At 38.5% G+C, this 17,410-nt stretch overlaps 1 protein-coding gene across 2 annotated transcripts in view; it reads left to right on the top strand.

Moving 5' to 3' along the window:
- Positions 1–2,354: 2,354 nt before the first annotated feature.
- LOC122817075 (phospholipid transfer protein) overlaps positions 2,355–17,410 on the top strand; it is a 257,047-nt gene continuing 241,991 nt past the window's right edge. The window contains exons 1-2 of one of the 2 annotated variants that reach the window (XM_044090228.1): positions 2,355–2,945; positions 17,334–17,410. The exon at positions 17,334–17,410 is cut by the window's right edge and continues 47 nt beyond it. In XM_044090228.1, coding sequence (XP_043946163.1) covers positions 17,349–17,410 — 62 coding nt within the window. In that variant the 5' untranslated portion in view covers positions 2,355–2,945; positions 17,334–17,348. The remainder of the gene's footprint in view (positions 2,946–17,333) is intronic. The other variant, XM_044090227.1, reaches the window with a different exon arrangement.

Here is a 17,410-nt window from a genome sequence, read left to right as displayed (position 1 = left end):
ACACAGAAACCTAATCATAAACTGTTTTATTTCATATGACACAGGATATGGTTGAAAAGAATGTAGCAGGAGAAGTCTACTGATTTATTTATTTACTTTTAGGAAAAAAGAACAATCGATACATTTATTTAACAGCCAACTCTTGTTGTTGGGGGCAGGCATTTCTCTGAATTCTGGACTACATTCCCTGCCTAATTTTAGTAGGTTTAAAGTGAAATGACTGGGCTTCAAGGTGAGATAGAATCATTAACTCTTACAGGTGGAGTTCAACTATTTTACAATTAATAAAATATCTGCAAGCTTTATCCCTGTGTTATCCCAGCCAATGCTGGCAAGTATATAGCGAACCATACATTGTTATAGCCCCTATCCCTTTTAAAGGGCCTAACAAACAGCAGTGAGGTTATGGCCTAATTACCATTAAAAAATACTCAGGTAGACACCATCAGCATCTTAATAGGGTGTGTAAAAGGCAGCCCAGGAAGAATCATACAGGCTTTAGCTATCATCACTTCCTATGGTACCAATATAAGGTTACTAACAGCATCTGTGAGGAAAAGTGTCACAGTGGCATCCCCCTTCTCAATGAGTAACATCCCTTTATAACATTGCTTGAAAAGGCAACCACCTTTAACACTGTACTACAGTGAAATATAGGGTAATAATGCCACGGCTGTAACTTTACTGCATAAGCAATAATTATTCATCTTTTATATAGCATTACCAAAAACACACCTGAATGAACTAACAAGAGAAGAGGGTAAGCCCTTTGAAATCCTCATCCAGAACTGTCTTACTGCAAGTAAGAAAGGACGACTGTGATAGTATCCTTGTAAAACTTGTTTCAGTTAATCTGCCCGTTGCCAATATCATTGGTTAACCTGCTAGTGGCAAATTAACTCTTATTTAACTTCTACTTAATCAGCTCTGACATAGCCTAATATCTATCCACTGCCATCTTGATTTTACTGTATCATTTTAACTGCTCTACCATCTGCGGAAGGCTGTACCAAATACCCATAACCCTTTCAATGAGCATTTTTTTCACATAACCTCTGAGCCATTCATCTTTTATTTTTAACTTAATGTTTTTTGTATGGGAAGCTTTCTGCATAATCCTGCCTTTGCTGACATGTGAATACCTGATTATTTTTTTACCATGCCTTAGCTCTCTCCATGAATATATATCAAGTATGTTTAATCTCTGATACACATCTCTTGACTTTATTAACAGTGAAGATGTCCAGGAGACATCTTACCAACCCAGGTACAGAATGAGTACTCTAAATCCTGGATTTTATTCATTGATTCTCCATCTACTTGCTACTATCCAATGCAGGATCCGTGCGGAGCTGGAGAGTCAGTGGGTACAAGACCAGTAATTCTGGTTATCAGCCCATTGCAAAACTCACTTACATAAGTTGCATATGCCTAGTTGGATGGTTGCCAATTCACCTAAAGCATACCTTTGTATGGGTGGAAGAAAGATCGTGCATCTTTGTTATTGTAAATGAAGTAGCCTGTAAAGATCTCCGTTGGAATTCTTCCTACACAGATGAGTTGAAGCTAATGTCATGGCTGTCTAATAACCTGTTCAAAACGTATGTTTTTGTGTTAGGATGTATCAGTGATGCTCCAGATTTTATTACAAGTGTAACCGAAGCCTATATATGCACCTAGAAAATATGGTAAAAATAATAATGGTTAAGGTGTTTGCCTTACAAACACAAGGTACAGGGTTTGAATCTCACAGGGGGTAATTGGCTAGGCTTAAAATTGCTTGCAAGGGCAGTTAGCCTAGTACTAATCTTAATTCTATGATCCTATGAGGCTTATACCATCTAAATGACTTCATAACCTTCAACCTTTCAGCACCATACTCTGTGCACAAGCCGAAACTATCCAGAGGCCCAAATCGAAAAGAGTTTTCAAACATTTGTTCCACCGATTTGAAAAAAAAATGACAAGGGGGATATGAATTAACGCACGTTTTCTGAATTGCACGAAGTCCGAACCCCCAACGAAGGTTCTTATTTGCTGAATATATTCCACCACCTATTTATGTTGCAGATTTTATGATGGACAGTGCAAAACCATGAGCCGAACTAAGGGACATCCCTGAAAATCAGGAACAGTTGAGAGGTAGTCTCTCACTTTAGTTATTTTGGTGATGGGAAAATACATAATGCATGTGCTGAGAAATGGACTGAGAGAGAGATCAAGTGTTGGTCAGTGATTTGTTTTCAATCCCACTGATACTGGTACAAAATAAATGTGATGTTTGCGCCAAATCCATGTGCACTGCGCAGCGTCTTAGCACCTGGGTTTCTATGGTACGTCGTTTTTATTCACATTCTGTGCCTTTGATGCCTTATTTGGTTCTTCCCCATGGTAATTGAGACCTACTGCTTTCCATTCCACCATGCTTTTGGTACCAGCATCATCACTTCAAGATGCGTTGTGTAACGCCAGCGACCTCCAGTAACCTTGTTGTGCTATTTCTCCGGAAGGAAACGTTGCAGGCTGCTACCCAGTTGGAAGCCACTGATAAATAGCTTGGATTTATTCTAGGTCAGAAGTCATAGCAGTCAGGAGAGGCACGCAGAGCTTAGCCGATTATCCTGAGGCTACTGAGCAATAAAAAGGCATTGCTACGCAGCCTTCACTCCATCTCTGCAAGCAGCTTAAGGAGAAGGAAACATCGGGGCTGGTTTCTTAGTGGTCTCTCTGCCAAGATTGCTGCTGGAAGGGTTAGCTGTTACTACCGACGGTAACCAAGCAGCAGTGAGACAACAGTGTGAGTGAGGAGAGCTGCGCAGAGCTGTGCATTGCAGGGTATTCCCACGCGTGTGTGCGCGCTACAGCGGGACGTGGAATTACCGCACATCCAGCACTGAGTTTCAAGTGCAAGGCTTCTGCGGCAGAGTGTGATACGGAGGGACTGGGTAAGTGGACGCTGTAAATGTATCGCTCTGTCTAGTTATAGGCATAGCTTATTTGAATACAAAGAATGAAGTTTACGTAACAGCTGTTTAAACCATGATCTGCAGTTATGTCTGTGTCGACATGAATCCTGTGATTCTCTTAAGTATTGCAGTTAGTTGTGAAATGGAAACTAAAGTGCATGAGGTGAGGGAGGACCCACCTCTCAACTGTCCAGATTTTCGCATAATATCCAGATTTATTACCTCATATTTTGGTCTATTCCTTATAAAATGTGTGATTTCATGGATTTTTTCGGCAAATCAGTGAGGATAAAATTCAATGAAATAATGACAGGCATTTGAATTTCAGACTTCATATCTTTCAGAAAATATAGAGTAGCACAAGACCTTTTATTCTAGCAACTTTTACATTTTATAAGAGCAATATTTAAAAATTGTACCTATTTTTGAGGCTTTGCCCCTGTTATTTATGGCTTTGTCCAGAGTTTTTGTTTTAAGAGGTTGAGAGTTATGGTGTCGGTGTGTGTGTGTGTGTGTGTGTGTGGGGGGGGGGGGGTAGGTGGTGGTGTGGGGGGAGCATAGCAGTGAGGGCTCTTGAATTATGTCGCTTTCTGTTTGGTGTTGCAAACTAAGTATCTGCCTGCTATGCATGATGAATGAATAACAGCTACTGGAATCATGATGTGTGCTTGCTGTGTCCTGTACTGAGCATCAGTGCAATTCTCTAGGTGTGTGTGTATGTGTAATGACAGGAGCAGTCTGCAGGCTTGTATATCCAAAGCACATTTAAGAGCTGTAGTATGTAGTTACTAGTTAGTTGTACTTAAATTCACATAGTGTTTTCTGTTTTGGTGTAGATTCACAGCAGAGCTGACCACTGAATGTAGTGAATATGGTCAGTAAGCTAGTTTTTGCTGATTTTTTTCTAACCCTCCACGCATATTTGAAACCAGCACATGTATCACTTTATTTTGTCGTGAACTTGACTTAGAAACTATAATGTTCTAAAAACATGTTTTTCTTAACGATTAGTATCGGTTTGTTTTACTGTGTGTAGCAGTTATACCATCCCCAAGCATACCTCTCAACTGTCCAGATTTTTGCAGAATGTACAGATTTTTGCCACTTATTTTTGGTCTCTTCCTCCTAAAATTTTGTTTTTCTGGCTGGTCTTTGGCAAATAAGTGAGGACTGAAGTCAGCAAATATTGATATACATTTGGATTTCAAACTTCATAACATTCAGAAAATTCATGCTATCAACTTTCTACATTTGTAAAAGCAATATTTAAAAATGTTCACTATTTTTGGGCTTTTGCCCCCCCTCCCATTATTTATGGCTTTATCCAGATTTCTTGCTATAACAGATTGAGAGGTATGACCCCAAGTTTTTCGTTTAAAGAGTCTTGCATATACAGGATTATATATTTTTTTATTTTGTCTTTATTTTGTTAATAATGCTATGTTCGGACACGGGTGCTCTATGTAGTAGTCTAAAATGAAAAAAAAAAATAATAATCTAAAGTAATAAAGACTTGTATTTAAGTGTTCTGAATACTGCCTGTGTTTATGGCTGGTTAGAAGTTATGTCTTTCAAAAATCAGGCCATTTAAGCTGTGGTGTTAAGAAACGCAGATCCAGTTTAAAGTTGAGTCATGGTGCATGAACTGCTGTGCTCCTAGTAGCGTGTTCTTAACACAAAATATCTGCAAAACAGTGCAATAGCTGCTGTATTGTGTTCAGAACTGTTAATATACTGCACCTGGTGTGTAAGCTGATATATTCTGTCCACTATTGTACATATATAGAATGTATAGGCTAGGTATGCTGTGGTTTATGCTGCTGCATTTTGTCTAGCATTTTATAGGTAATATAGTACTCCAATAGTATGGTGTGCGCCATTTTATGGAGTCTAGTAAATTAAAGGTACATTTGCAACATGATTTATAAACTTTGATTTTGATGAAGTGCAGTTAATATAGAAAATCTGCAATAAATTGGGTAAGCTGTTGCAGTGTGTCCAGTAATTTAATTTATTTATTTATTTACTGACATTCGTTTATCAGGAAAGTTGTAGTGGGTATTCAAGCCCATTTTCAGAGAAGGCATGAGGAGAAAAGCTCCAGTAAAGTTCACAATAAATATTGTAATACAAATACAAATTCAGTATAAGAAATAGATAGCAGTTAATGTATGTAATGTGCTAATCAAGTATGCATTAATATGCTGGTTTACCCAGATGAAGGCTATGTCAGCTCCATAGATTTTTGTAATATTACAAAACACAATAAGGATATTATTCTGGCGGTCAGGAGGAAAGAAAGCAGGTTCAATAAGGAATGATGGGGTTTGAGTAAGATGAGAAAGGACTTAGATGAGAGGAAAGGCATGGGGGGAGTGAGTATTAGAAGAAAATAGGTGGAGGCAGGAGTGAAAGGGAAGGAAGGTGAGGAAGATGAGAAGGAGCAGGGGGTAAGATATATAGGTGTGTTCTAGGTCATGGGAAAAAGAGGGAGAGGGAAGAAATTTTATGGTAGTAAGGGGGTAGATATGAGAATGATTATAGTAGTGTGTGTGTAGGTAGGGTGGGAGTTGGAGTAGGTCTTTTATGATATACTTGGAGAGACGTGGAAAGCCCTGAACTGTGAGCAACAGCCTTTTCATTAACAAAGAAAGAGAAACAAACCTTTATTTCAATTCTGCTTAACTCATTTCCCTCCACTACAGGTGTTTTGAGTGTGTACCTTTAACACCCATTGGGTGTGTCTTAAGCCTTTAAAAAATGAAGTTATCACCTTATAGTTTTTATTTATTTATTTATTTATTTTAGATTTGTTGACCGGGCTAGTCCAACTGGATATATGTCCATTTTCAGCGGAGGCCCGGGGAGAAAAGCTCCACTTACATCAAAATGTTTATAAACACAATGGTATATACAAAGGCATTGGTACATTACAAAGCTTAGGCATACATTACATTTCATAGGATTTAGCATTTGAATACGAAAAAATCCGAGTGCAAACAGTTTTGGATATTCCTGATAAAATATGTCAAAGACACTATTAATTATAAAGTCACACACACAAACGTCACACAGAAATGCTGGTATTGAACAGCAATGGATGTTCATACGAAGTATGTACAAGGACACTCTTATTGTGTAAAGTCTCACCAGAAGTCCTAGTGTAAGATGGCTATGGATAATCATTCAACATATGTACAGGACATTAGTCCGCTGTATAGTCATACTAACTTTATTATCAATAGAGATCATTCAACATATGTACAGGACATTAGTCCGCTGTATAGTCACATTAACTTTATTATCAATAGAGATCATTCAAAATATGTACAGGACATTAGTCCCCTGTATAGTCACATTAACTTTATTATCAATAGAGATCATTCAACATATGTACAGGACATTAGTCCGCTGTATAGTCATATTAACTTTATTATCATTAGAGATCATTCAAAATATGTACAGGACATTAGTCCGCTGTATAGTTACATTAACTTTATTATCAATGGATAATCATTCAAAATATGTACCGGACATTAGTCCGCTGTATAGTCACATTAACTTTATTATCAATAGATAATCATTCAAAATATGTACAGGACATTAGTCCGCTGTATAGTCATACTAGCTTTATTATCAATGGATAATCATTCAAAATATGTACAGGACATTAGTCCGCTGTATAGTCACATTAACTTTATTATCAATAGAGATCATTCAAAATATGTACAGGACATTAGTCCGCTGTATAGTCACATTAACTTTATTATCATTAGAGATCATTTAAAATATGTACAGGACATTAGTCCGCTGTATAGTCACATTAACTTTATTATCAATAGAGATCATTCAAAATATGTACAGGACATTAGTCTGCTGTATAGTCATATTAACTTTATTATCAATAGAGATCATTCAAAATATGTACAGGACATTAGTCCGCTGTATAGTCACATTAACTTTATTATCAATAGAGATCATTCAAAATATGTACAGGACATCAGTCCGCTGTATAGTCATATTAACTTTATTATCAATAGAGATCATTCAAAATATGTACAGGACATTAGTCCGCTGTATAGTCATATTAACTTTATTATCAATAGAGAAGACACAAGATTATACTCATGAGAAGATGGGTGTTGAGGGAAGGGCTTGGTAGTTAGTCTGGGTTGACACAGGGGCATAACCAGTGTGATTTAAGGTAGGGTTTTAGTTTGCTTTTAAATAGGTTAGCTGAGGCTAGGGAGGTTAGGTGATTAGGGAGGCTGTTCCAGGTTTTACACACTGTATTAGGGAACAATGCGTCACCAGCTGAATTATTGGATTTAGCTATTTGTACTAGTAATTTGTTAGATGAGCGTAGGGTTTTGAAATTATTATAGGGGTTGATTAGGGTATTGAGTATTGGTGTATTTGTAGGTTGATACAGGATCTTATGGACTATTGTTAGTTGGTTGAAAAGTATTAGATTTGGCAATTCTAACCAGCCTAGTTGATTCAGATTGATACAATGATGGGTCCTATAGGAGGACCCAGCTGCAAATCTGGCAATATTGTTGTAGAAGGTAGACAGTTTATTCAGGTTGCTTTTATATAATTTAGTATAGATAGGTGAGGCATATAGTAGGGTGGAGATAAGATGGGTACGGGCTATAGTTGTATTGGCTAGTGGAGTCAGAAAGGTTTTGATCCTGTAGAGGGAACCTCATTTTTTGTTCACTGTTTTTATAGTGTTATTAATGTGAGGCTCAAAGGTGAGGTTATTATCAATAAGTACCCCAAGTAGTTTTTAGTAAGATCAGGAGATATTATAGTTCCATTGCTAGAAGTAACAGTAAAGTTAAGTGGGGAGGCTCTATGGGTAGGGGGTGAATAGTAGCATTTTTGTTTTTTTAGGGTTCAAGATAAGACTTCTGTGTAGAAGCCAACTTTCAACTATGCTAATGGTGTTTTGGGTTAGGGACTGAAGTTCTGATGAGGAAGTGGCTAAGCATATAAGTCTGGAGTTGTCTGCATACTGGATACAGGTAGCTTGAGGAATTACAAAATGGAGGTCATTTGTGAAGATAGAGAAGAGGAGAGGACCCAATATTGAGCCTTGAGGGACACCTATGGCAACTGGGAGGTGGGAAGATAAGGTATTTGCCCATAGTACAGCCTGTTATTTAAGTAGGATTGGTACCACTGTATAGCAAGAGCATCCAATGACAGGTTTTTAAGTGTGTTTATGAGGAGGTGGTGGTTAACCATGTCAAAGGCTTTTGACAAATCAATAAAGAAGGCTGAGGATAGAGTGTCATTATTACGATTTATGTTAATGCAGTCAGTAAAGGATAAGAGAGCAGAGGTGGTGCTATGAAATGGTCTGAAGCCATGTTGGCAGGTGGCTAATAAATTATTTTCAAGTAGGTGGCTTAAAAGTTGCTTATGAATGCATTTCTCCATTACTTTTGCTAAAGGGGATAATATGGCTATGGGCCTGTAGTTGGAAAACTCTTTGGAATTACCACCTTTATGCAGGGGGATAATGTGAGAAACTTTCCAGATTGATGGGATGGTTCCTTCTGAAATAGTTCTATTAATGAGGATGGATATGGGGTAGGCTATGGTTTTTGCTGCTTTTTGCAGATATTCTGCAGGTAGTAGGTCTGCAGAAAGAGTGGTGGGTTTAAGTTTCTGAATAAGGTTATAGACAAGGGATGTGGGAACTGGTTGAAAATGAAATAGAGGGGGGGCTATAGGAGATGGCAGGCGTAGAGGATGTGGAGTTAGGAGATAGTTGGTTGGCTAGGGATTAAATGGTTTCTGTGAAAAAAGTGTTAAAAAGTTGGCTATTTGAATGGGATTGTTGTGATCAGAGCCTAAGGGAGTAGGAGTGCCTGAGCAGCCTGGGTGTAGGAGGTTATTAATGCCTAACCAGAATTTTTGAGAATTATTTTGGTGGGTTTGTTGAAGCTGGCAGTAGTAGTTTCTTTTGTCAGACAATATGGCTTTTTTGCTTCATTTCTTAGCTGTCTGAACAATAATTGTTCTGAAGGGCTTTTTGTTGACTGCCAGCTGGCCCATAGTTTATTTCTTAGGAGGATTGTTTGTTTGGTAGTCATGGTGAGCCAAGGGGCTGGTTTAGTCCTGGTTCTAATTTTGCGTGTTGGGGCATGACAGTCAAGAATTGCTAAGAATTTTGAATTAAAGTATTTGACTGCATCATCTAATGGGAGGTGTTTGAGGAATGACCAGTCACAGGCACTAAGTTCTGTTTAGAAGCTATCAGGGTTAAAGTTTTTGTTAACCCTTATTGTCCTATAAATGGTTGAGTTGGGAGTTTCAGTGTTATATCTGATTAAATAGGTGAGTGAGTGGTCGCTTATATCTTCAGGGAGGGTATCTGTTTTATAAGTTTGTTGGTGAATATTAGTGAGAATCCAGTCTAGGGTGCTTTCTTTGTTATTGAGTTTATTGGTTCTGATAGGGGATGTGATGGTTTGAGTAAAACCATATAGGTTAATATGAGTAGAAGGCTGCTCAGATGAACAGGAATTCCAGTTTATATTAAAGTCACCCAATATTATGGTTTCTTGCGGGTACTTGGTTGAGAACCAACTAAGGATAGCTTCTAATGTGTTAGTATTATTGCCTGGGGGAATGTAGATACAGATGATATATATGGATTTACATTTATTGAGTTGAATCTTGGACATAAGAATCTCTGCATTACTAGATAGTGGAGGTTTGCGGTCTAGTAAGGTAACTTGTAATCCATTTTTATATAGTATAGCTACTCCTCCACCCTTCTTAGCATTACAGTCAAGTCTCAGGATATCATAGCCAGGGGGAGTATCTACACTGTCTTGTATTGATGGCTTGAGCCATGTTTCAGTGAGACAGAGGAAGTCAAATGAATGTACATTTATAAGGGCATGCAGGTGAGCAACTTTATTAGTTATGCTACGAATATTAAGATGAGCTATTAGAAGAGAGTTGGGGGGCCTAGTAGTCAGGTATGAGTTAGTAGGAGTTGTTGTATCAGGCTTTGTAGTTGAGCTAGAGGTTGAAACACGGTTTGGGTGTATGTCACCATCTAAAAGGGAGTGGTCCAGTATTCTCAGGGTGAGTTGTAAAAGTTTACAAATTAGGTTCTGGGATCTCCTGGCTTTTGGGCTATAATAAGTAATGTGAGTAAGTCTATGAAACTTGGCTGATGAATACTTTGGTGGACAAGAGGTGTTACAGGTACTATGGGGAAGGAGAATTGTTGGTATAGAGGTTTCTTATATAGGTTGTGAGATCTGAGATATTTATGGTGTTCATAGAAAGTAAGTAGATAAGGTATAGTTAGAAAAGTTAGTAGTGAGAATAAAAATAAAGGTTTGTGGTATGTTAAGGCAGTTAAAGGAGGCATTGTAGATTAAATTCAGTTGAGGTTGATATACAGGGATAACTACAGATAGAATAGTAAGGTGGTGACTGGCCGGAAGTGAGTATTAGCTCTTGAAGAGGAAGGAGTTTGTGATTGGTGGTGGTGTAAGGGGGTGTGTGGTAAGGGGTGTATAAATGTAGGACTGTTGGGGGTGGGTGAGATTTGGGGGTAGGGTAGGGGAGCGGAGTGAGCCCGCAGGGCGAATGGAGCGGGTAGAGCCACAGAAGGAGTGAACCCTAGGAGAACAATCAGTAGAGCTGATTGCTAAGGTACGTTTAGGTGGGGAGAGGTAGGTGATAAAAACCTAGGTAGTAGGAATAGTATGCAGAGTGGATAGGCAATGAAGAGAATAAAATAATAGAAGGGTATAGTGGGACTACAACTAAACTAGTAGGGAAGTATATAAGTTATTAACATAGGTTAAAAGAGGGGAAAGGAGGCTAGGTTTGGGAACCGGTTGGTATTAGCTGCTGGCTGTCCTGGCTAGTGAGAGTAAATTTGCAAACCTACAGTATTACACACTATTATGTCTGCAGACAGTGGTTTTAAAACACATACTTTCTCTTATTTGATATATTCCCTTGAGGGACTGTTGCACAGGGAGAGGATGGGTTCCGTTCCTTAGTATGGGGAGACCGCAGTATTATGTAGTTCAAACAAATATTAATTTCTCTGGAAGCATTAGTGTTACTAGAAAACTGTAAATGGCAAATTATTCAGGATAAATTCATCTATATATTGGTGGCATTCATTCAGTTTGATGCTTTAAACTTGATTTTATAAGCCAAAATAAAGGCAGTGAATATTAATTTTGTAATGTATAAGCAGCATATGATATCTCAGTAACTATTCAAGTAAGACACATATTGTCAGCATGATTTTCTTCATACAGCTGTGAGCTTTCATATGAGGCTATGCAGTTTTGTCTGTGTTATCTAAATGAGTTGTTTAGAGAAATATGAACATTATTACAATACAAATAAACAGTATACAAATAATATTCAATATTTCTTTGCTGCCTTTTCGGCCTCACAGAGGGTTTTTCAGTGGAAGTGGGTGTACACCAGGGTTTAGCTCTGAACCCACTGCTGTTCATACTGGTGATGGACTACATTAGCAAACAGGTCATAGGGGGACAGATCAACAAAGTTGTTATATGCAGACGATGTGGCATTACAGGCAGACAATGAGCTAGAACTTCAACAAAGGATAGGAGAATGGAATGTAAAACTGAAGGCACATGGGATGAAACTAAGCACAGATAAGTCAGTGGTAATGACAGCAAACTGGGGAAATCCGAAGAAGTTGAGAATAGAGATAGAAGGGAAGATAGTGGAACAGGTAAACAGCTTCAAGTATCTGGGAGGGGTGGTTGAGGAGAAGGGAAGTCTGAATGAAGAGGTCAAAGCTAGAATCAGAGGGGCTACAGCTAACTAGCATAGAGTGTCAGGTGTACTCTATGACAGAAGAATGCCAAAGAAGCTGAAAAGTAAGGTATACAAGAAAGTGGTGCGACCAGTACTACTGTATTGTACAGAAACCTGGGCAGTAAAGGCAGAACAGTTGAAAAAGCTAGAGGTGATGGAAATGAAGTGCCTGAGAAGGATGGTAGGATGCACACTGTGGGACAGATGAAGAAATGAGAATATAAGAGCAAAAGCCAAAGTAGCTCCAATTTCAGAAAAGATCAAAGAAACAGATTACGGTGGTTTGAACACATGTACAGAAAAGTAGAAGACAGTCTTCTGAAGAAGATATGGGACAGACAGGAAGAAGGTAAGAGGAAGTGAGGATGTCCAGAAAAGAGATAGATGAATTGTGTGAAAGAAGCTCTGCGACAGTCAGACATGAGTGTTGAAGAAGGCAGGAGTGTGACATTGAATCGAGAGAGTTGGCGACAGTTAACACGATACCCTGACCCCATGTAGAAAAAATGAGAAAAAAAGGGGGTTGATGATGATGATTTCTTTGCTGCATTAGACACAGGTCAAATATCAATACAGTTTTGTTTGCCATCATGTATGCTTTAAGATGAAATCTTCTGATAACCATGCTATGGTTTTGGAATTATTAATGCAAATATGGACAAGCAATATTTGACTCCTAGACGCATCAATAGGCATTAACTGCAAAAACGCCTGGAGGAACACTTAGCTTTAATTGCACTTGTAGTGACATTTGTGGTGATACTTTTGTATACATTTCTGCTTTTTTCCCTATTTTAGCCAAACAGCTATCTGTTTGCATTTTGTTTGTTCTGGGACCTTAGTCTTGTAGATTCATTTGCAGTTGTGGGAACATTGTGTTTATATATTATACTGCACTTCTAACTAACTCCATAAGTAGAATTACTTGTAAAAGTTAGCAGTTTGTATTTTATATCCTTTTTGGGGCCTTAGTCTTGTAATCTTCATCTGCATTTGTGGTAGAACTGTGAACTACTTCCAGATTTGAGACGCATTTAGTTATAAAAAGTGTTACTATTAAATTTCTGCATAGTCTGGTGCCTTAGACAATGGTAAAATTATAGTAGTGAAAGTATTGTATATTCTGCTGCATGATTTGTGTTTCAGTGCTTTTACAGTTGTTTATATTCCAGTTTTGCTGCTAGAATCTTATATTCTGCTTATCATTTACCTGCTTAAAGTTGCATTCCAGTGCCTTTTTGTTGGCCTGTTCTTTGTGTCTGCTGCACCCCCACTGAGACATTATACTAAAGTTTCTGAAATTCTAACCTACCTGGAGTTGTTGACCTGTAACTCAGAGTCATAGGACTAGAGTTCTGGTATTGGCTTTATTTCATTATTTTTTTTTGCATCTTAAAATTTTCCCAACCCTGACATCCTTTTCATGTTTTGGTTTTAAAATGCTGTGCCTCTAACCTTCATTCCTTATGGTAATCTGACTTCCGAAGTGCCTCCTTTACCTCTTTCTTTTGTCTGTTTGCAAGCTATTTAAGTACACCTCCCATTCATTGTTTTCCATAGATCCATAATACTGAGTACCCACCCAACAAACCAATATTGCTTTTGAATAAACGTCTTTTACATATTGTCTCCTGCTCATTTTCCCAGAGCTCCCATCTGCCTGGTGCCCTTACCACACTCTGAGAGGGTCTTGAATTAATACTTGTACATCCTTGTCAGAAAAGAGATTTGTTTTATTATTTTGCACTTCAGTTAACTGATTTTGAGTGCTAGTGTTTTATTTTTGCTTTATTTGTTGATTTTGCAAATCCAAAAACACTGAAAAAAAAAGAACACCTAATACTTCACATCCAGCCACATCCAGTGGAGCCTCAACTACCAAACCTATAAGGCAAGCCAGTACACTACCCAGGACTCTAGTATTAGGGGACTCCATTGTACGACATACTGACAATCCATTCATTAGGCTGAACAAGCAGAAAATAGCAGTCAGTTTTAAGCTCCAGCAAACCCAGATAACACAGCAGCCTATGTGGAATTATTCTTAAAAGTAATGTGCAGCCATGTTAATAACTCTACAGAGGCTGCTGTGCCTACCAGAAGTAAGCCAAAAACTAACTGAAAAAACAAGCCACTCTGGTGGAATCCAAACTTAAACAGGCTGTACAACAAAAGAAAAAAGTTTAGCTAAAATTAGGAAGTGTTAACACCAAAAAAAAAAATCAAAACTCTCTCATCAAATTGAATAGACAACAGAGCAAATTTTGAGGTAAGGATAGTGTCCCAGGCCAAAGGCAACCTTATTTGGCTATGTCTGAAACATCAAAGGTAGAACTGTTGGCAAATGGAACCAAGTTCACAGAACCAAGAGATATAGCAAATCTCCTGGCTGACAAATTCAGCTGTGACTTTATCATCTCTTACTCCCAGTCACCCACAGGAAGTACGATCTAACACAATCCCACCAACTAACAGTAGGGAGCAGTTCTTAGAAGCACTCTGTTAGCCAAGAATAATTTTTGATGGGCCCTGATAATATCCTAGAATGCCTCCTAAACAACCTGAAATATGACCTATCAGGGTCACTGGTGTCACTGTTTAACCATAGCCACCTTACAGGCTTCATGCTATGCAAATGGAAAAGTGCAATGACTATCACTCTCCCCAAAGCCAGGCCATCAACTGATCCCGGGAACTATAGACCCATTAGTTTGACTAGTCTCATATGCAAAGCCATGGGAAGAATTATCATGGAAATGATTAACAATAACATAGGAAGCCTTCAGACACTGGACCCAATCCAGTTTGATTTTTGTTAAAGGCATGTCATGCCTGCAGAACCTGGTGAACTTCTTTGAGAAGATCACCAAGGTAATGGATGAGGGCAAAATGGTGCATACTGCCTACCTTGACCTAGCCAAGATACTTGATACAATTGCAAACAAACTCACGGAACTAGGCATATTCCCCTTGTGTAATTCACTGGATAGCCTGCTAGCTCACACACAGGACCCAGGAAGTTAGGATTGGAGAGACCACCGCCACAAAGGGGCTGATCATCAGTGGCATCTGCCACGGCTCTGTTCTGGGTTCACTCCACTTTGGCATCTATTTTTTGGAAATCAAGGTCAATCTCTTACCGGGTTTGCAGATGACTGCAAGGTAGGAGCAATCATAGAAACTCCCAAGATACTAACATCTTAAAGGAAGATCTAAGACAGGCAAGTGACTGGTGCCAAAGTCACAGCTTAAAACTCAATACCAATAAATGCATAAGAGTGCTTTTTAAGAAGACGAATACCCTGGGAAACTACCTCATTGATAAAACACCCCTAAATGTTGACACAATAGTCAGGGATGTGGGGAATCATGTAGATAGTAACTTGGCTTTTGACCAGCATGTGTCTAAGGTTGTAAGAAAATCATTCTATATCACTCAACTTATAAGTAAGAGCATGGCATCTAGGTCCAGGGTAGTCATTGTGCCACTGTACTCAGCCATCATCAGACCCATCACTGAGTGTAATACATTGAGTACAATACACCTTTCTGTATGTACCTGACCAGGCACATGCAACACTTGGAACATCTACAGAGGTTCCTCACAAAATAGAATACAGGTTGTAAACAAAATACCCTATGTAGATTACCTCAGAGCCCTGTCTCTATACTCTGTTTTCTACAGACTGCTGAGAGGTGATTTATGACTGGCATACAAGGCATCTTGGATACCACTCTGCTGGACCTTTTCCATATCTGCAAAATGAACTGCACCAGAATTAGTAGGTCTAAGGATTTAAACTTAGCCTGTGAGTTAAACAGAACATGTTGGAGGGACTGGCATGTATCTCAGAGAATCTCCTTTCTCTGTAATAGGCTTCCCATCCATGCAAAGCAGTACCCTTCCTTAACCCTATTCAAGCGCAACCTGGATCAGTAAATGGGAAATTGGAAAGTCACCCCTGGTTCGACAGCTATGTCTCTAATGGACAGAGGTAGTCATTAAATCATGCCCTAGCTAACATACACCCCTTAAAATAACCTCTAAGGCATAATAACTTGTGGGCTCAATTTGGGTTGCATAGCTAGGCTTATAAAGGTCCTAGTGGTAGTTAGTCTAGCATACACCTATAAACCTACAATAAAGTATCCACAGGGAAAAGGGGTGAGAGACTAGGGCATCATAGTAGTTGAATAGTAAGGATAGGGATGATGACAGCTATCCAGCTGGACAGGAACAAAGCCATATAGCAGGCAGAAACATTTGAATGTGTGAGGGTTGTTTATAGAGCTGATAGACAGAGGGATTGAATTCCATGATTTGGCTACAGAAAAAGAGTACACGCTTGAGTCCAGAGAATTTTTGAGGTTTGTGAATAGTAATGAGTTTTTTATCATTTGACCTCAAGGGATGGTTTGATAGGTAGTTACAGACAGTAGAACCAAGGTTTAGGCAAGCTGAACATTTGCATAGAATGTTATATGGACTACAAGCAGCAGAGTATATTCTAAGTAATGTATATATATCTTAGTTTAAAATTAGGTCTTGCAACTTCATTACCATCTCCAAAAGAAAAACAGATTTGTGGAATGTCAGTTGGTATTCTCTTAATACTACACGGGAGTCTGTATTCCAAGTTGGACTATAAGGCCTGAACACAAGAACACCTAAACTATGAAACTTTGAAAGTATCTTTGCACTATGGAATGTAGTAATGTGTACTTTATATAATGTCCCTGTAGCACAGTGTATGCATGATGACTTGTCCCATGTTGTTATGTACCTCTAAAACTAGCATGGCATATGAGGAATATTGTTGTGCTCTTTGTGGTAAAGTACACTTAATACAGTATGACTGTAGTGTAATATATAAATTAGTTGTTATCTCTGCAGCGATTAAGGCTGTGTAACAGCAAAATACATAACCTTTGTGTTGTAGCTGTGTGCATGTAGGAGACCTAACTGTTGCCTAATTGCCAAGGTTGCAAAGTTTTTTTTTTCTTCTTGCCATGACATAGCAGTATCATTTGGATAACTGCTGATAGTGTTAAAATGCAGATGACTGCTACAGTATATATTTATTTATCCAGTTAGTATAACGGTGCAAGGTGGCCTCACTACTGGCTGGATTTTCCTTCACTACAGCTATGAACAGCGGTGCATGAAAGTTTAAATCCAGCCATGGCAAAGATTACAAGAACTGCAGAGAAAGGCTGGCTTTTATGTGCACTGATGCATATCTGACATAGGATGTATTGACCCTGTTGGATACAATAACATGCACCTGACATTTTTAGTTTGTAGTTAATAATGGGCTGCTTCCTTACAGCATTGTGTTCATGCATACGTAGTACTAAACTTTACCAGTCCTGTTTTGTTTATGGTATTGGATAATCCCTTCACAATTGTGTACAGTGTCAGTGTTAATTTATGTTATTGTAACTAGATAGTGATACATTATTCCTTCACAGACTATGTGTCATGAAATTAATTGCTTTATTTACTTGTTCTTCTTTTAGTTTCTCTGAAGAAAAATGGCTCCCTTGAGTGCTTTGCTTGTTATTCTCTCCATGCCGATGATACTAGCCACTGATGT

The sequence above is a fragment of the Protopterus annectens genome, chromosome 12.part0 (genome assembly GCF_019279795.1).
Source record: "Protopterus annectens isolate FY-2018-M chromosome 12.part0, PAN1.0, whole genome shotgun sequence".
Taxonomy (NCBI): domain Eukaryota; kingdom Metazoa; phylum Chordata; order Ceratodontiformes; family Protopteridae; genus Protopterus; species Protopterus annectens.
The sequence above is the reverse complement of the archived record's forward strand: the minus strand, read 5'-3'. Positions and strand labels throughout refer to the sequence as shown.